The sequence below is a fragment of the Athene noctua genome, chromosome Z, assembly GCF_965140245.1.
Source record: "Athene noctua chromosome Z, bAthNoc1.hap1.1, whole genome shotgun sequence".
Taxonomy (NCBI): Eukaryota; Metazoa; Chordata; class Aves; order Strigiformes; family Strigidae; genus Athene; species Athene noctua.
This window is the reverse complement of record NC_134077.1, coordinates 72746930-72766890: the sequence shown is the minus strand read 5'-3', so window position 1 is coordinate 72766890 and position 19961 is coordinate 72746930. Positions and strand designations below refer to the sequence as shown.

Genomic DNA, 19961 nt, shown 5'->3' with positions numbered 1-19961 from the left:
TCAGCCCCTCCGTGATTCTCCTCCCTTCTGCCCGCTGACCGTTCCGGGCTTTAGGGCACGGTGGTAGCACCTCAGCACGGCTTTTCAGGTGAAACTTCTCTGCCCTTGTCAAAGCCAAACCACTGAGGCTTTTTTCTTTTTGCAAGGCTGTCTGTCACCACCGCCCATGTGGCAGTTCTTGTTCTTTTTACTTTCAATTTCAGCTCAGGTGGGGTTTTTTTGTTTGTTTTCTGTCCTCTTATGTTAAAGGGCACCTGTGTACAACTGCTTTTGCTGGCTACTGAACACACTCTGCTTGCACCCTCTGGTTCCCTCAGAGCTTTTCTCCTGTAGTGGTATTTTCCACCACTGAGGTCTTAACATGGCCTTTTCCTGCACTGTCTGTGTTACTGAATCCTGTTCTGCGAACCAAATGCACGCTTCCAAAGCCATAACTCAAGCAGTTGCCACTGCATTTGAGTATTCGTAAACCCTGTTCCTCAGGCCAGATATCATTCATAGTCTGCAATTTTGGTCCTTCACAGATTTACTAACGTGTTTTAGTTTGCTCTCTCCTGAGAAGTCTGGTGGGACTGGTCTCATGGTTATCAAGATTATAACGTGTCTGCCACATGTCTGTTTCCAAGAACTGTTCTCACCATGCAGAAAGCTAAGCAGTCTTTGTAGGGTCTGGAACTGTGTGCATAGCAGAGTGCAAGAGCAGATTTATGGGGGAAGCCTGGTGTTCTCATCAGTGCTACACATGCTCACCAAGTGACACAAGGGAGGAGAAGCCGTGTTGCCCCATGGGCCTGCCCCCATCACCACTGCAACTGAACCCAGTGGCCCTCCTGGCATCATTAGAAATACTACTGATGTTGGTATCTTGTCCTGTATTTTAATGCCTTTTAAACTGGCTTGTCTCTGGAATATCCTCATGAAACGGTTCCCTTTGTTCTTTTTTCTGTAAGACTATGTTAACTAATTTATCCTTCTTTACTGATTAATGTTAAGGCTCCCATGTTAGTAATTCCCAGAGCCAAGGCTTTGCCAAGGCAGTGAGTTTTGTGTATGGTAGGTTTTATTTGCTCTTTATTTGTTCTTCACTACACTGGAGTTGAGTGTTACTTTGTACAGAAGATTTTCATTGATGTTAGAATTGAGACTTTTGTAATTAGTGAAAATCAATGATAAACCCGAAGTTACTCCATGATAGGTCTCAGGGAGGTGGTGATTCAAAAGGTGCTGCTGAAGAGTAACCTGTGCTTCCCACCAGACTAACATCACATTTGAAAATCAGGGGATGATCAAACAGCTATAAAGGATGTTGTGGGGACCTGCAGAAACTTGGTCCAGCATATCTGTAACATTGGGACAGTGAATCAGTTTGTTCAGAAAAGAATGGGGAAAAAAAAAAAAAAAGCACCCATATTACTGTATCTGAACTAGCAAACCCAGTATCTAATTCAGAAGGAAAGAAACAAAACAGGTTTGGGAGAAGGGGGGAACTGGGGAGAGGTTTGTCGTAGACAGAGTTTGTTCTGAACTAAAAAGAAATCTTAAAAATTTATTGCAAGATGAAACTGGCAATGTACCTGCAGCAAAAGGGAATAGAGCCATGATGAAAAAAAACCCAAACTGAATCACTGCATGCTGTGGAAAGTAAAAGCAATGAATACTTCAGCTTCAGATTTATCACAGTCTGCCATCAACATGTAAGAAAGATTTCAGAATTACTAGGCCAACTGATGATTCCAAACATGCAAAATATTTTAATAGGCTGAAATACTGAAGTGAAAATGAGTCACAGATTATTCCAAGATAGAAGCTGTAGAAAGTGCCATCCCAGCTGTCAGCCTAGGATTAGCTAGGCTGGAGGTATGATCTCATGTTCCCTCATGTGAGAAACCACATCACTGAGTTGTATCAGGAATCAATTGAGGCAGTTCAAGAACTGCAGTTCAAGGCACTCTGTAAGATTTGGTTACATTTCCTGGATCAAAGAGCAGACCTTCAAAAAACAAACTTTGCATCAGAGAAAAAAGTATTTTAGAATGCTAAAATAGTATTGGCTTGTTTTCTCCAGTCCTTTTTGTGTAATTACATAATGGGAAACATAAACCTAAACCTGGATTTAGTTGTAGCTAAGACCTTCTGTGAAAAATAAAACAGATCCAAAGCCTGTAGCACTGAAGCAGAGCCTGAGCTCAGTAAGCATCTTTTTCAGTTCTGAAAAAGGGTAACTTAGGATCTCAGGACCATCAAAGAATATACATTGCTAAAGCACAGAAGCAGCACAGAAGTGGAAAAAGATCATTAAACTGTTTACTCGTGAAAATTGTCCCCTAAATTATGCGGAAGTTTAAAGGCAGAAGAATGATGACATTTGCTGTCAAATGCCAGTTGAAGAGCTCTCCTGAAACACATGGCCAGTTCTGTGTAAGTAATAACGGGGTACGCTGAGGAGAGGTGTTAAGTTAGTATCATATTCAGGAAACAAATAACAGGTTATAAACGTAAGTGATCAGGCTAAAGTGAAGTAATATTTGTCCAGATTGCTAGTGACCACAAAGAACACATAATCAGTGTATTTTCAGGCAGTGAAGGAAATCTGCCTCACATTTAAAATATCATTAGGAAATGTTAGTTCAAAAGAATGCCATATTCAGCACTCAAGAAAGCAGAATTGTATGGCACATCAGCAGGGAATAATAGTGTCATCGTTCCTAATGTAGATGCTCCAGGACATAAGAGGAAAAGCGCTAAGTTATTTGGAAAAACATGCATATATGTTAGTAAATTAATGGAGGAAAGTAGCAGCATTATGGGGTACAGGAGCAGAAGTGTGAGAGATATGAATGGAAAAAAAAACATCTCCCAGTACAGACATAAGACTCACTGAAGAATTCTTTAACTTTTTAAGAGAAACTAAATACATAAACATTGAATTGGAGACCAGGAAGACTGAACTTAATTGCAGTGCTGTTTTTATCTCATACATTACAGTGTTGTACCATGTGCCAGTGAGTTGTGTGGAGTAATCCATAACAGACTTCAGTATCGAGGAAGAGGGAGTGCTCCCCATCAGTGTCCTTTTCTCACCATGCCCGTAACTCTTAAACTCAGCAACCCAAAATACCTGGGCTTCAAGCCACATCACAAGCCTTTCATGAGCTGCAGGATGCCTCCCTCTGTTTATAACACCCTGCAGAGGCTGACTGGAGAGTAGTGGGAGGATTGCTACGTGAAGAATTCCCCTCCTTCATTGAACATGGTTCAAACAGGCTTTGTCAAATACTTGGGAGTTCACATTACGTGAACAGGTAAAGGCTCACCGAGAGAGGCTTTCGTGTAAGAAAGGCTTACTCAAGAATAGGTACAAGTCAGAAGTCACTATACTCCTCACTGGCTGTATGTGAAAAAGATGGCACCTTAAATTTGTGCACAGATGTCAGAGACTCAAACAAGCAGATTATACCTGTAGACATCCTATACACAGGATTCAAGAGAACTTTATCATTTAAGCCACGGTCACAGAAGTGTTTTGACCCTGCTAAGACAATTCGTTACAAGTCAGAAACATCAACCCAAAGTCAGCATAGGATGGCCTATTTAGGCCAGGATGAGTCAGGACTAAATTTGCCCTGCTTTAGATGTGTAGCTGTCAGTGTGCCACCTTTGACAAATGTCTTGGCACCTGTGAAGGTGTGAGTCATTCTGGATTTTGCCTTTGGCTTTCTGGGGCTTCTGCTCCAGCTTGGTGCTTGGCAGGAGGTAAGCGGTGAGTGCAGGTGACCAGAGGTGAGGAGGCTGGACTGGGTGAGGGCCTCCCTCCTGCAGCAGCTAGCTGTTATTTCCACTCAAGCCCTGGTGGGAACCCAGCACCCCCTTAGTTTTAGATGGAAAAATCAATCTTCTCTATCTTTGATCACAGCACATCTTATCCCTGAGGATTTCTAAGTGAATGAAGAACATACCTGGCAATATTCACTGCATTTATAAATGGGTTCATTCTCCTTTGGGGCTTACTTGCATTACTACAGAATTAAAAGGGAAATATCTCAAATATCTGAGACATTAATTAAGGAATCTCCCTCCTAATTTGCCAGAGCTTGTCTACAATGAAGAAATTGGGAGAATCTTAGAAAGGTTTTCAGTAGTCAGTGGAGTCATGAAATCAAATGTAACCTAAACAAATATGGTTTGTTCATGTGACAAGTACCCTGCTGTATCAGCTCTGATGGCCAGTCCTCCATTTTGAAAACCAGATATCCCTTCACTAGCATTGAGAACAGACACTGGCTCAAAGGAATAGAAATAATAAATTGAGTTTAAAACTGGAAAAGCAAATTTAGGCATCTCATGCTGCTCTGGAGAATTATTACATGAGAAAAGGTGAAAAGTATGGCAAGGATTGTCAGGGATACAGAATTTCTTCTGTGCTAATCCAGTGATTCCAAAGCAGAACTCCTCAGCATGAAAAAAAAGAGCTAACCAGTGAAAAAAATTGTGATAAAATCTACAAAGTCATGAATGACAGGGAGAGGGTGGTTAACAACAGTTGTTGCTCGCCTCTTCTAGTACAAATGAAAGCACGTCAGATTAAATGAACATGTGGATGGCTTAAAGCAAACAAAAAGACACACTTCACACCACGCATGTTGAGAGCTAGGAAACACTTCACTGCAGAACATGTTCAGTGACTTTGGCAGCGTTGGGTTAACAGCGGACTCGGTGATCTTAAAGGTCTTTTCCAACCTAAATGATTCTATGATTCTATGATATAAATGTACCTGATTTCAAAAAGTGACTGGCCAAATTCACAGAAGAAATTCTATCATAGGCTATATAATTCAAATGTTATCTCTGGCTTAAAAAAAACCCTGAAAACTAGATTTCTGGCAGCTAGAAATAAATTTTACACGATTGCCCTGTTCCTATATTCTCCCCTAAACATGTCTTATTGGCTGATGTTGAAGTCAGCTTATGCTGCTAGATGAGTCTTGGTCTAACTTGGTATAAATTCTCCTTGTGTTCTGTTAGACAGGAAGTGCAGAAGGGTCCTGAGAACATTTAATCGCATTGTACAGAAATTAAAGGCCCAAAAAGGCCTTAAAGGAAGAGCTTTCACCTGTCACAGTAAATGCCCTGCAAGAACTATAGAACAAATTATAGAGAAAGGGGGAAAAAACAAAACAAAACAAAACAAACAAACAAACAAACAAAAAAACACAAACATGGGCTTGGTTATGAAGAAAAAGAAGTTTGACAATGCAGGGGGGTGGGGGGCAGGGGTATGGTCATCTCCAGGGGTGACAAACTTTTTCAGCAGTAGGCGTGGCAGGATGTCCCAGATTTTTCTTCAGTTTTTCAGGTGACTACTGCCACCCCTCACCAATTAATTGCTTTTTGTCCTGGTCACACAGACACTTCTGTAACCTCAGCCTCTGCAGAAGGCTCAAGGGAAGTGTTACCTTCCTCCAAAACTACACAGCAAGGGAATAGCGGTATAAACCCACAAAAAAGTGGAGGTAAAATGGTGATCACTGTGATACTGAGCAATGGAGATGACAGCTATCGCTGCCATGGTCCCTCTCATGAACACCACTATCCTGTTGCAAGGTCATTGCTGGAGGATTTATTCTTTCCGTGACACAAGCAGCTCAGAATCCAGTCCAAGCTTTGGCTCAAGGAACAACAGTGACAGAAAGTGTAAATTATTCAAGAAATGGTTTTGTTTCAATAACAGAAACTCTGGTCCTGCAGGTAAGACTCAGATCTGGGTGTGAAGATGTAGGAGGCCATGCCAGAAGACATTCAACCTTTGGTGTTGTAGTGTTGCAAGGTACGGCAGTCCCAGGGAAGGCTCTTCAGCTCCAGCATGTGTAGCTTGTGGCCAGATTCCACCTCGCTTTCCACAGGCTGCACCTAGTCAAACAGTCAAATCACCCAGGGGTGCACACCACCACCAGGCACCTGGCCTGTGGTGATGAAGGCTCTGGAATCCTTCTGCATGGTCATGATCAGCTCTGGAAAACTTAGAGCACCTCAAACAGTGTGCCAGTGTGGCTGCTTTAAAGTGGCCTACATGGTGCCCAGGTGATTTTGAATAAAGGGTGATGTAAGGCCTGTAGGCTCATCTGTCCTCTGTCCCAATATGGACTTCTGGGTGCCCTGCTTGGTCACAGTCTCCCCAGCTGTAGAAGGGTGTGTGGCCTTGGGTGCTGTGGGAGTCCCACAGCATTGTCCCCAGAACAAGGGAGACGGCAATGGGAAGTGATGGTAGGTCTATCCTGTCTGGCTCCTGCCTGGGTGTCCCTGGACACATGTCTAAGCTAGGATGCCCCTGGTATGGCCAACTCCACCAGCAGAGAGCTGCCAAAATATCCAACCCTCTCTCAGATTTGAATCTGTGGGACGAGGCTTGGAGGGGAAGCTCCTGTCCTTGCTGCCCTGCAGGAGCTGTGGACACTAGAGGACCAGCCTTGCTGCCTAGGAGGACCATGGGTTTGGATGAAGAGCAGGAGCCACCAGAACTGCTCGTCTGGATTACCAGAGCACTTTCATCCCATGCTTGCACAGCACTGATAAAATATGGGGTGTTCTGTATATGCATGCAGGAATTGTGTGTATAATTAAAATTTATAATGAATATTAATAAGCCCAAGCAATATAAAAATAAACCCTACCTGCGTACCCATATTTCACATCTCGCTTCTGTGAAACTGTGGTTTTAGGTGCATGTTACATCACATCACACAACTAGCAGGAGACCGTGGAACACAGCTCCCGCGGTCCCGGGCACGGGGTGGCCCAAAAGGGGCGCAGCGCGGCTGCTGACTGCGGGGTGGCAGTGCCCCGGGACGGGTGGAAAGGTGGCCGGGGAAGTTCCAGCCTTTCCATGGAGAGGGGTTTCTCAGGTCCCCCCAGAACGCCGCTTTTCCTCGGGATCTGGGAGTCCCGCTCAGTCTCCGGACGGGGTGGTCCTGCCCTTCCTGAGGGCTCCTTTGGGCAGGAGGCCGCGCCGGGCACCCTGCTCCGGCACTCGGCGTCCCGGAGCCGGCCGACCCGCTTTGGTCCGGCACTCCTTGCCAGTAGGTGGCATCCGCCGTCCGCGAGAGCACCGCCGGGAGCGGAGCGGCGGGCGGGGGACAGGCAAAGCCCGCGGCCCCGGGGGCGGCGCGGTCCCACCTGAGGAAACGCCGCTCATGGCTGAGCCGCCGCTACTGGCCTTCCTTCTTCCCTTCTTGTCCTTCTGAGAAGGCACCTGCCGGACTGGGACGGGGGCGAGCGGAAGATGCGCGCAGACGACTCGCGATCTCCCGGGGCTGCAGTAACACCAGGTCGTAACTGTCCTCACTGGGGACTGGCTCAGCTGCCCCCCGAAAAGCAAGGTCCTCACCCCTGCCCACCCCCGCGGCGACAGACGGGGGCCCTCAGTGTTGCCTCTCAAGGGGTCCCCAGACCTCCTGAGGCCACCCCGGCCGGCCACGTCCAGGAGGACCCTCGCTCCACGCCGGGGCCCTCGCGGCCCGCCGTGGCCGCAGTGCTCCCGGGAACCCTGCGCTGCCGAAGAGCCGCCGGTGTCACACCTCGGTGAAACACCGGTCTGTCCTGCGTGGGTGTTAGCAGGAGATCGCGGACAGATCTCCTGGTTTGGGGCTACAGTGGTTCTTCCAAAAAATTTTTTTAAACTCCATCGTTCTTCCTATTTAAGAGGTGGTTGTTATTTGTAAGATCGGTTTAAACTTTCAGGCACATCAGAAAGTACTAGGAGAAAAGCAAGAGTAAAAGGAACAAAAGGGAGTAAGATGGAAAAATACTCTGTAATGAGGAGAAACCTCTCGGAGAGGAAAAGTCCTTTTTCTGCTTTCCTTTTAGTAACTTGCCCTAGGATCCCAAAACTAATTCAGAGAGACATTTTACGTCCTATGAACTGTAAATCTCGAGTGACATTATCAATCTTTCTACAGGAAAAAAAAAAAAAAAAAAAAGACATTCACTGGGTTTGGGGGTTCTTTTTTCTTTTTTTTTTTTTTTCTCTTTTCTCTTTTGTAACTTTTGGTGGTATTCTCCTGTAGGCACCTTAGTAGTGAACAAAATATAAATAGGATTATTTGGAAATAGTAGAAAGGATTATGTTGTAAATCCGTGGAACTGGGTTTGAAACAGGGTGTCTTGTAGTTTTGGATTAGGACAATATATCGAAAACGTATTTCAAGAAAATGGTGTGTGTGAGATGTTTGAGAAGCAAGATTTGAGCAGTAAGGACGCTAGACATCAGTCCTCCTTTCTCAAGACGATTTCTGCCGGAGCACGGAATGCTCTCTCTCCTACTCCCATCCCGATCCGATCATGATCATGGGTTATCCTGCCACAACTGGGAACGATGGGAATTTTCAAAGCGTTTCCTTTTAAGACCACGAAGATTGCATTTATGTCCAAGTGTGTTTGGTTTGGGTTTTTTTTCCTCTGTCAGACCCCGCTTGAAGGGGGTCCCCGCTCTTCTGCTGTCATCGCATGTATCACCTGAAACTGAGAACGGTGGGACTTAAATTAGGAAGCAATCTTTTGTGTCTCTTTTTCGGGAGTGTTGCTCCTACACTTAGAGCAGAATTCGCCTTTTAAAGGCCGGTGAATTGTTTTTCTCTGCATACGAAAAGAGGTAACGCTAATTCTCAGTTAGTGTTTCCCATAATGGAGGGAGCTGTTTCTCTCTCTTTAAAAACAATAGTCTCACAACTAAACTGTGAGATTAGCGGTGTACTTTGGAGGCGGTTCTTTGACAGCTTCCGAGGTCGACATCGAGAGATCTTTGATTTCATTCTTAAATGAAATAAACTCCGGAGGGGGAAGGGCAGAGGGGAGAGATGTTGCTAAACCATCCTGTGGACAAAAGTCTGAAGTTTAGTAACTCACCACCTCCCTCTCCGGCCTGGTTTGTTTTTTGTTTGTTTGTTTTTTGGTGGTTTTGTTTTTGGTTTTGTTTGGTTTTTTTTCCCCTCCTTCCCACGGGAAGCAGGACCCCCTTCCTGGAGGCAGCTCAGGAAGATGCAGAGCTCCCGACACCCTCCGGGTGGCTCCTGGGAAGATGCTCCATCACTTTGGGACAGACTTGCACTTTTTTTTTTTTTCCCCCGAGGGTGTTGGGAGGCGTGTTGTCTTTATTTCCCCCCTTTTCCACCAAAGACGGCTCTCCGAGCCCCTCCTGGCGGGGAGGAGGGGGGGGGGGCGGGGGGGCCGGGGGGGAGCGGCGAAGCGCCCCGCGGCGGGGTTGGGGGGGAGACACGGCGCCGCCCGGGGCCGCCGCTCGCCCCACCGCGCTCTGACGCTGGGAGCCATGTGATGGCCCCCTCGCTATAAGGCGGGGAGGAAGGCCGCCCCCTCTGGGATTCGACCCCAGCCTTTTCACCGTCTTTCTTAAGGCCCAGCAAGCCCCCCCCTCCGCCCTCCCTCCTCGCCAGCCTCCTCCCCTCTCCTCCTCCCAGGACTAGGCGCGCTCCCTCCTGCCCCGCATCCATTAATGTCTGGGGGCTGAAGTGAGGAGAAAGAAGGGGGAACCGACATCCAGGCGCGGCGGCACAGCCCCCCCGCCCCCCAACCCCTACCCCCCCCCCCAAAGAAAAGACCCAAAAAAGGGGGGAGGGGAGGGGAAAAGAGACAGAGAGAAATCAAAAAAGCAGCAAAAAATACCCCGAAACAAGCCCCAAAACAGCCGCCGCATCCGAGCGGGCGGCGGGAGCGCTCTCGCGGCGCGGCAGCGGCGCTGGGGACCAGCGCAGCTCCGAGCGGCCCGCCTGCCCGCGGCGGCGGCGGCGGCGGGGCGGCTCTCCGCGGAGCGGCGTGGGGGCCTGGCGGCGGCGGGGAGGGCGCCCGCCTGCCCGCCGCGCCGCGCCGGCCGCCACCGATGCGCTGCCCCGCCGCCGCGCCATGACCCTGAGCTCGGAGATGTCCGAGGCGTCGGCGCTGGCTGAGGAGACCGACATCGATGTTGTGGGCGAGGAGGACGACGAGGAGGACGACGAGGAACCGCAGCCCCGCCGCCGCCGCCGCTCCTACGCCGAGGACGAGGAGGAGGAGGAAGAGGAGGAAGAGGACGAAGAGGATGTGGGCGACCTCCACGACGACGCCCTGCTGCCGCAGTCACCCGTGCGCGGCGGAGGCGGCGGCGGCGGCGGCAGCGGCGGCGGCGGCGGCGGCGGGGCGGGTGGCGGGGACGGTGCCGGCGGCTCTCGGCCCCCCTCGCAGGGCGGCCCACCGAAGGCGGTGGCGGGCGGCGGCGGGGCGGGCGGCGGCGGCGGCGGCAGCGGCAGCAGCGGGGCAGGCGGCGGCGGCAAGAACAGCCTGGTGAAGCCGCCCTACTCCTACATCGCCCTCATCACCATGGCCATCCTGCAGAGCCCCAAGAAGCGGCTCACGCTGAGCGAGATCTGCGAGTTCATCAGCGGGCGCTTCCCCTACTACCGGGAGAAGTTCCCCGCCTGGCAGAACAGCATCCGCCACAACCTCTCCCTCAACGACTGCTTCGTCAAGATCCCCCGGGAGCCGGGCAACCCGGGCAAGGGCAACTACTGGACGCTAGACCCCGAGTCCGCCGACATGTTCGACAACGGGAGCTTCCTGCGCCGCCGAAAGCGCTTCAAGCGGCAGCAGCTCCCGGCGCCCGAGCTGCTGCTGCGCGCCGTGGACCCCGCCGCCTTCCTCCCGCAGCCCCCACCCCAGCCCCCCCAGCAGCCGCCCTGCGCCTACGGACCCTACGGCTGCGGCTACGGCCTCCAGATCCAGCCCTACCACCCCCACTCCGCCCTCTTCGCCTTCCACCACCCCTCCCCGCCGCCCCGCCAGCCCCCCGCCGCCCCCGGCAGCGCCCCCGGTGCGGCGCTGCCCCCCGCCGCCGCCGCCGCCGCGCCGCCGGGCCCCTTGCTGCCAGCGGCGGAGCTGGCACGGACGCCCTTCGGCTACGCGCACCCGCTGGGCCCGGCGCTGGCGGCCTCGCTGCACGCCGCCAAGCCCGGCAGCGGCGCAGCGCTGGCCCGCTCGCCTTTCTCCATCGAGAGCATCATCGGTGGAGGGCCCGGCCCCGGCCCGGGCCCCGGCCCCGGCGCGGGCAGCAGCTGCGCTTCGCAGTCGGCCGCGGCGCCGGGGCTGGCTCGCTCGCTGGGGAGCGCCGGGGGCGGCCTGCCCCCCGCCGCCGCCCTGCCCGCCGCCCCCGGTTTCGCGGCCCGGATCTCTAACTGTTAAGGGTTTGGGAGTCTTTCCGAAGGTAGGATCTGGGGTATCTGCTTTCTCCGCCGCTCGGATGCCCGGCGGACGCTGCCCGAATGACTGAGAGCTTTGCGTGGGGATTGCGCGGTGGGCTCGGGGGGCGTCCGCCGCAGCCGGCGGGTCGCCCGGGACCTGCGTTTGTGCAAAGCCGGGTCTAGATGCTGCACGGGCAGGCAGTCACGCTATCGGAAAGTTACTCGTTACTCCTTAGACAGAAAAAAAAAAAAAAAAAAAAAAGAGAGAGGAAAAAGGTGATAAATAACGTCTCTAAACCGTTAAAGTTCAGAGATTCTCAGGTCTAGGAGCTTGAAAACAGTAATGTACAGGAAAACAAAAAGGCTTGAGGGAGGACAGCAAAGCAATACTTCTTCATTTTAGTACACTTGTCTTATGTACTTTTATAAAAGAAAAGATTAACATGTTTACACAGAAGAAAGTCAAGATTATAATTTCTTATTTTAACCTGTGTTTTGTATTATAATAGACTTACGGAGTTTTTTATTTTGTACTTTATGCTTATTCTTTACAAGGAATATTGTTAAAAAATACTGGCAAGTATTATTGTACCATTTTAATGTAAAATTTTTACACATTTTCGAAAATAAAATTTTTAATTTTCAAAAAAAAAAAAAAAAGCAAAGCCAAAAACAAACCCAAAGACCAAAGTAGCCCAGTCAAACAATTGACTTCGGATTCTTCCCTCTTTAATACTTCTCCCTTCTTGGGACATTGATATTTTTTTCTTCGGGATTAATAGCACAATAGCCAAGGAATTTTACAGCTTGAAATTTATTATGTCTGGATTTGACCGCGAAGAAGAGGATCAGAATATGGTCTTTGCAGTTAAACCGTTGTTAACCCTAGCAGAGAATGAAAGACCAAAAGAAAAAAAGAAAAAAAGGAAAAGAGAAAAAAAAAAAAAAGAAAAAAAGAGCAAGGACTAAAGAGGGAATAGAAATAGATCTATCTCGCGGGAGTAAAGTCCAGTTCTGTAAGGCACCAATCAGGGGATTGATTAAAAAGCCGGTTTAAAACTATTTTTGTACTTTTGGGTGTGTTCAAAATCACAACAGCATCACAGTTCGGTTTCCAAGAGGCCGAAAGGAAAATGCTACTAATAAGAGGCACGTACTGAACTTCAGAGATTTGTCCTAGACACTTATGTTTCTATGACAATAATAAGGACATGTGTTTCTGTTTTCCAATACATATAATATAAAATGAGCATTGGAATACCCTCGTGTGATGAGCTGATTAAGTGCACGAGCTGTTGAAGTATGGGTATGTAAGTGTATGAAACACACCGTGAAAGCAGCTTTTCTTTTGAACTCTCATTCTAACCCGCATAAGGTCGATAGATATGTATTTCATAGACTAAAATTGGGGGGGTGGGGGGTGGGTTTTAACAAAAAAAGCCGCCTCAAATATCCGGCGCTTAGGCATGAAAAGAGACTCACAAGTTATAAAGTGGGTGTGTGATTGCTTGTGGACTAGGAACACGCGTTTTTCAAATCAGGGAGGCCCTTTTAAAGTACGACTGTATTTATAATAATTTAGTAGATTCAGGGGGAAGTTATGTGAATTTTCGTTAAAAAGCGAAGTAAAAAAATAGGAGGGATACCTTTCAGTGCTTTTTGGAGTGAGGAGGGGAAGGTTGTGTGGTTACATGCTTTTACTTATCGAAGTACCTCGTCGCTTTGGTTTTAAGTATTCTCGTGGATAGAAAAGTGATGCTTTTCTGGTTTGTTTGTAGCAATGCGGGGTTAAATTAATAGTTTTCAATAAGATGAAAGACTGGACTTAAGTTCTCTGCCGGGCTCCATTTGCAGACTGCAGCTGGAGGGCCTCTTTGCGTGTCCCGGGTCCCTTAGAGGACAAGGAAGTAGAGTCCCGTTTCATTTCTAAAACTAAAGGCAGAAGATCCCATAGTCACGTACCCTTCGGGGAGAGCGCATCCTTTCCACGGGGGACCGATTATCTCTCTTTCCTCGGGCCCGGCCGGGGGGATGCACCGGGCCGCTGCGCTGGTCCAGCGCGGGGTACTGAGCTCGGCTCAGGCGCCCCTCGGAGGTGCGGCCAAAGCCACGCAAGGAAAGGATTTGCGAGGGAGAAGGAGGCTTAGCGGCGCTCGCGGCGGTACCGGGCTCCCCGGGAGTCGACACCGCTTGCCTTCGGTCCGGCTTCGGGCTGCCAGAGCAGCGGCCCGGGGCGAGAAGCCGTGTGGGCACTCGCGCTGTCCCCCTGCAGCTGAGATGGAAGGGCTTGTTCCGGCGAGCCGGTATTTGTTTCTCTCGGCTTCCCCGCTGCAAACCCCGGGGAGCCCAGCGACCTGCTCTGCGCGGAGGCCGGCCCGGGGGGTCAGAGCGTGCCCGCCGCCCTTTCCTCGGGTCTCTCCAGAGGAAAGCCCTGGTCAGAGGTGTATGGCCAGGAAACTGCTCGGCCGCTTGTTCGTTCCACGCTTTGTGCTCGTCGTCTGTATCCCGTGCGGACAGGGCCTTCACCTGGGAGTTGGCAGGGGAGCTGGCAGGAGTACATTGCTGTGAGTGGCGTAACTGTGTTTTGGGTTTTTTTAAGCGCTGAGGAAAGGGGTCGAGGAAGGGGGTGTGTGCTGCTGGGGGAAGACCACTTCGCTTGTCTTCGCCTAGTCGGGAAGTCGCCTGGTCTGAGCCCCAGGGCCCGACGGTCCCGGTTCCCCGCACCGCTGCGCCGGAGCAGGTGCCGACAAAAAAGGCGCCGGGCCCCCAACCCTTTGATGGGTTTCGCAGCACCGCCGGGCCGCAGAGCCCCATTCGCATGCAAATGGCCCGCCGTGCCGCCCCCCCCCCCCCACCCCCCGGCTTTCAAGACGAACAGAGGGGACGTGTAGTTCTCGCAGGGACGGAGCCCGGACGAACAATTCCTCCGAAACAGGCTGGGCCCTAATAAACAAGCTGGTAGGACAAACAGGATGGTGTCGCCTCCTTCTCCTCCTCCCAGCTACAAAGTGTGGATTCATTAACCCGTCTCCTTTTCTCATCATATCCCTGTAGGGCTGAGAGACGAATTACTGAGGCTGAATTGGGAGGGGATGGCTCTATAAGGGGGCTAATGTTTCAATCAGTTCCTCCAGAAGGACCACACAAAAAGAAACTTTTTAGTTTATGGTGCTATTATGCAGAGTTTTAATCTAGGGATAGATTTAGCCAAATGTTATCTATTGGGAATTTAATGAAGCCCTTATGTATTCAATAGCTTTTTATGCCACACACAGCGTCTCTATCCAGAAACGTTTTCCTCCACATATTTCTTTGTTTCTGTTGGGTGATTTATATATTTTTAATTAGTTTTTTTTTTTAATAATTATTTATTTTCAAGCATCTTGTATAACGTTTCTCCCAAGCAGGACTGCGTTAGGTCCCTTCCCACATCCCCTATAAAAGAAGTTTCCCCTTCCCCGTTTCGAAGATGATTAGTTTACACATCCGCACACTGCGCCCTTCCCTCCGGAGTGCTCCCCCCGCCTTGCGCGGAGGGGCGAGACTCCGCGCCGGCTCTGCCGGCACCGGCGTGGGCCGCGGTGGGCGGCGGGGCCCGGGGGTCCGGCCGAGCCGTGGGGCTCCCCGTGCGCGGCTCCCAGGCCCTGAAGCTGGTCTCTTCCCAAACCTTCCCCATCCGCAGCCCCCTCAGGTCATGCGTTCGCTCCCGGTCGTTTTTCTGGTGCAGCGAGGGGCACCCCTGCGGGCAGCGGGGAGCAGTCGGCTGATGCAGCCCCCGTCCTTGCAGGCTGGTTCCAAGTACCCAGGGCCAGCCCCGTCCCTGAGTCCGGTGGGTGAAAGAGGGGCCGGAGGGCTCACCTGCTCGCAGCTGCTCCCTCTCTCGCAGCGTTGGCGGCGAGGGCAGAGCGCACGGTCGCCCCCGCCGACACTGAGGCCTGTGCGGGGGATCTGTTGGAAAGTGGATCTCGTTTAATTGTCCCTTGGCACGGCCCGCAGGCTCCGGTCCGTATGCAATACTTTCCCTCATTACTTACAGTAAGTACTTCAGTAGTCTCTGACAATACTGTATTTGACAGAAATCATGGAAATTACGATCGTGGCCAGAAGCTCCCTGCGCTGGGAGTCGCTAACCAAGGCAGATCCCTTTTCCAGCATGTTACCAGCGGCTCCCCCGTCCGCAGCGAAGTTTCTCACGCTGCCCTTCCGGCACACACCGGCGGGACCCGGGGACCGGCGAGGACCGGCCGCCGCCTGCCCGCCGCCGGGCGCCTTCCGAGCAGGTAGGTGTCCGCTCGCCCTCCGCCTCAGCCGCCCCTCACCCCCACGCCCCCGGTGACCTGCCGCAGGTGGCCGCAGGGCTCCTCCGCCCTTCTCCGCAAGTCCTTTCCCCTCCGCAACCCCCACCGCCAGAGCCACGTCGAGCAGCCGCCGCAAGCTCTCCACTCGCTGCCCCTTCCTGCGCCGCAGAGCACGACCGAGGTGCGGAGGAAAGACTGCTGCATAAGTGTGTGCGCGTACGTGTGTGCGGGAAAACGGCACTCCCGACGGCAACGAGCTGCCTTCGGATCCGTGCTGCGGTCGCGAATGTGCTCTCTGCCTCTGCGCAGATGGGTGTCCATCGATCTGGGGGGAAGCAGAGACTTGCAGGCGAGCCCCCAAACTGTAACCCCCTTGCTGCTGTTTTACTCTTGCAGAAGAGCGCCGTGCCCTGCCGCCGGTCCCAGCCCGGAGGGGTGCTGCGGGCTGCCGGCCCCGCGGCCCCGCAGGCCCTCTCCCCGCTGCGCGGCCCGGCTCCTGTGCAGCTCCCGGCGCCGCCCGAAACAGGGGAGGCCAAGGCTGCGGGGCTGGGGGTGCGGGGAGCCCCGCGGCAGAACCCCGGCTGCACCCCCGTGGGTGGCACGGCCGCGCAGCGGGGCAGAGCCTCCGCGCCCGCGGAGGAGCTCCGCGCCGAGCCCGCCCGTGGGGGTGGGAAGGCACCCGGCGGAGGCTCGGCGGGAGTCACCGCGGGAACTCCGCGGAGGGTGCGCGTTGTACGAAGATGTTTTCTGTGCAGGGCTTCGACTCCGCGGGCTGCTGAGGCGAGGGGCGGTGGGGCTCCCGCTGTGCACTGTGCCTCGGAGGAGAGACCTACCGGGTAGGCCCCAGAGTGCCAGAAAGTAGAAAAAAATACGGACTGGACTGTACGGAAGACTTTTTAAATTTTATTTTATTTTTTAAAATGCAATGTCTATCCAATTTCGGAAATTATATCCCTGAGCCGAATTCAGAGGGAAAGTTGTGTGGTTTTTTTACAATCAAAATAATTAAACTTGCCCTTTCTCCAAACCACAAGAGACCTGATGAATTGATTCTAGGTTTCCCTTTCGTTGATGGAGCAAAACGGCATGCAGAAGTCTGCGGGGCCCCATATTTAGATGATAAATTATACAATTTATGTTGGAAGCAAAAGGATAAATAGAGATTTCAGTTGTTGCATTAATTCGTTGTCTGAGACTGGGAAAGCCTTATCCACGGCTAATCCGAAGGTATTTTTCTCCCCTCTGCGCAACTGAAAACCGTCTGCGTGCACCGAAACACGCGTGTGCGTTCAAGCGCGTGTGCCCGGGACCCGGTGCTGCCACAGAACCGCGCCCGCGCATCTGTGGCACTGCAGCAGTCGCTCTGGCAAATGCCCACGCTTTGGGAAGTCCTTGTAAAGCCCAGGAATATGGCTCTTTCTACCGCGGTGGACGTAGGTCTAGCTTCTCAGATTCCAGTAAGGGAGAGCACATGCTCACCTGTATACACGAAATACATTAAATACATACAATCAAGATAAATGAGGTGTCTTCCTTGGGTTTTCTTTTCGTAAAATAAACACTGTCACGTCTGTTTATTCAGCAAATAGTAGACGAAACTGATAGCTTTCTAATAAACGTGTATACAGTGAAATTCCACCTGTCGGCTGCACGAAGGGAGGGGTAAAGGAAGGCAGTATCTTCGGATCAATAGTTCACAATTAAAGGAATCTTTGGTTAAAAACAAACAAACCAACCAACCAACCAACCACCCAGCCAGCCAAACCACAACCTGTTCAGCGCAGTGCGAGGAGGGGCAGGTATGTCAGGTGACTGGTTTGCCCGAAAGTGTATGGGTTCGGAGATCAGGGGCCGTGGAAAATAATTTATACTAGTCTAGGAAAATAATGTATACAGCCTGCTTCTGATTGCACGAAATCCCGCCTGGGGTAGCTCGATTAATTCTGTCAAACATCCTCCCGGCCCTCCTGGAAGTCCTTCACTTGTCTTTCTCGGTGCAGACAGCACTGCGTGTGGGGCAGCGCACACGAGTGATGTCCTCGCGCTGTCCCACAAGCGCTCGGCGGTCGGCGGCCCCGCTAACATCAAACCATAGACCTCCCCCCCTCCACCTGCCGTTTCTGTACGAGAAGCCAAAGGGCGTCCCTTCTCTGGAAATTAACCTCTTTAGATCGTTTTCAGTACGACTCCCTTTTCGATGGCTCTTTCCCGGGTGTTCAGATATCTGCCGACCGGGACACGTTTTTCGGGGGAGACACCGGTCCCGCTCGCCCGTGGGGCAGATCCCCGCCCGCGCACCGGAGCGGAGCTACCGATAAGTGACGTGGATGTCTCTGCTCTTAACCGACTCCTTTCCCCTCCAGTCTCCTCTCCACACAGAGAAATCCCGCAACAACTTGCTAACACACAGGCAAGACAAACCCAGCGCTCCCACAAGAGCTTTTGAACCCAGCCCCGGAGCTGCTGCTGCGCCGGTGGCTGCGAGACGGCGCGGTTCGCCTGGGTGAGCGGCGCAAATCTCCGCGGCCGTGCCGGGGCAGAGCCGGGAGCGCTGCGGGGAGCCCAACTGGGGGGACCGGCTGCTCCGGGCCGCCTCCCGGCCCCAGGCCCGCTGCCGCCCTAGGTCGGCTGCGCTGGACACCAGGCCGCCCGCCCGCAGAGCAGACCACAGCCACCGTCGAGAGATCGCCCTGGGTTGATAAGCCGCCGCGACACGGACAACCCCGGCCCAGACCGGTCCTGCTTTCGGCACCCACGCGGGGCGTTTGGAGACACCGTGGGGCGCTTGGAGGCCGGGGGGGGGGGGGGGGGGCGGGACGGGGAGCCCGGTGCCGGCGCTATAAATCCCTCGGCAATTGAGTTCTGCACCTTTGATTTGAAAAATCGGATTCCTTGAGTGGAAACAGTTGACAGGAACCTAAAAGGATTAGCTGCATTCCACACAGGATCATTTTTACTGGTAACATTTTGAAACGATTGATCCCTTCCAGACCATAAACAATGTCCAGAAAAATGATCTAACGAGACTTCCATTGTTTCCTTTTGTCTACGAATCCCTCTTCGCCAGCACTTTGATTAGGGACTTTGACAGACTGCGTCTTAATTCCACTCCCCACCCCCCTTTCCCGAAAGTATTGAATTGGAAATCGCTTACAATTTGGCCCATAATCTCTATCTGTCAGAGAGCATGCAAGTGCAGGGAAAGGCAGGTAGCGGGGGAAGGAGCAAGGAGAGCAGGCGGGGAGGGGAGCGGAGTTTCACTTGCTGCAGGGTGCCAAAATGAGAGGTGGGGGCCCTTTCCTCCGCCGTGCTTCGTCCTGCAGGCTTTTGTGCCGGCTTGGCGGGAGAGAAGGTGAAAGCCCACCCGTGGACACGCTCACCCGGGCCGTGGCGAGGAGAGGACCGCACACGCAGCCCGATTTCCCCCCGTGGCTCGGCCCAGCCTTGTCCCCCCCCTCACCTCCCTGTCCCACCTGCGGGCAGCAGACTTACCAGGGTGATGTTAGCGGGGGAGGGGGCGAGGAGGCCCTGCCCTGCAGTGCCGGCCGCCCGACTTGTCCTCTGTTTTGACACCTGCGCACACTGCCCCATGCTCCTCTCACTGATTTATAGCTCAATTAAAGGTTCAACCTTCCTCAAGCCACCAGCGCTGATTCCCTCCACACCTTCCTCCCTGGACTGGAATGTGGGACGCAGACCACCCCTCAGTACCCCGCCTGCCCTTGCACCCCGACCAGATCCCTATCATGCATCCTTGCACAAACGCAACTTCGATGAGGTCTCTTCGTGGTTCCCGGCTCTCCGCTCCCCGGCATCGGCCTGGGAGGCAATGGGCCAAGGTGGGATCCGGGAGGCAAGTCGCTTCCCGGCTCCTTTCTGCTTTCTCTTCCTTCTCCTCTACTTGTGTGTGATCGTGGGGTCCGGTGTCCCAGAGGCAAGCTGGCGCGGCCCGGGCTGGGGCTGTGCCGTGCAGGGGGGAGCACTTCCAGCCCAAGACGGCAAACAGCCAAACACACCAGGGGAAAACCCGGCTAGGAAAGGCACCTCAATTATGTGTCCCCCTCAATTAAGAGACAGCCGTTCCTGCCCCTCGGATTCCTTGAGACTGGTCCTTCGTGTCAGGGTCCTGGATTCTCCTTCTTTCTCTCTTTCTTCTTTTCTCTCTCTCTCTTTTTATGTCCCTTTTCCTTTATTTCTTTTTCCTCCCACAGAGAATAAGATGCTCCCTGACTCAGATTGGCAGTACTGAGCATCTTCGTAACTTAACTCTGTCTTCCTTGAATCTATCAATCCACCTTTCTAATTAGACTAATTAGAGGATATGTGGAGTGTTGCTGGGTCCATAGACTAAACTGCTTAGGGCTTGTGAAAGGAAGGCTGAATGCCCGCCATGGGAGGTGGCCATTCAGGGGGACGGTAACAGTTGCTACATTTATCTCCTGCC

General features: G+C 52.4%; 1 protein-coding gene across 1 annotated transcript; it reads left to right on the top strand.

Annotated features, from left to right (window-relative positions):
- The first annotated feature begins 9833 nt into the window (after positions 1–9833).
- FOXD1 (forkhead box D1) lies at positions 9834–12560 on the top strand. Its single transcript, XM_074931970.1, has one exon. It carries the CDS (start codon positions 9910–9912, stop codon positions 11218–11220), a length of 1311 nt encoding a protein of 436 aa, XP_074788071.1. The 5' UTR covers positions 9834–9909; the 3' UTR covers positions 11221–12560.
- Positions 12561–19961: the final 7401 nt, after the last annotated feature.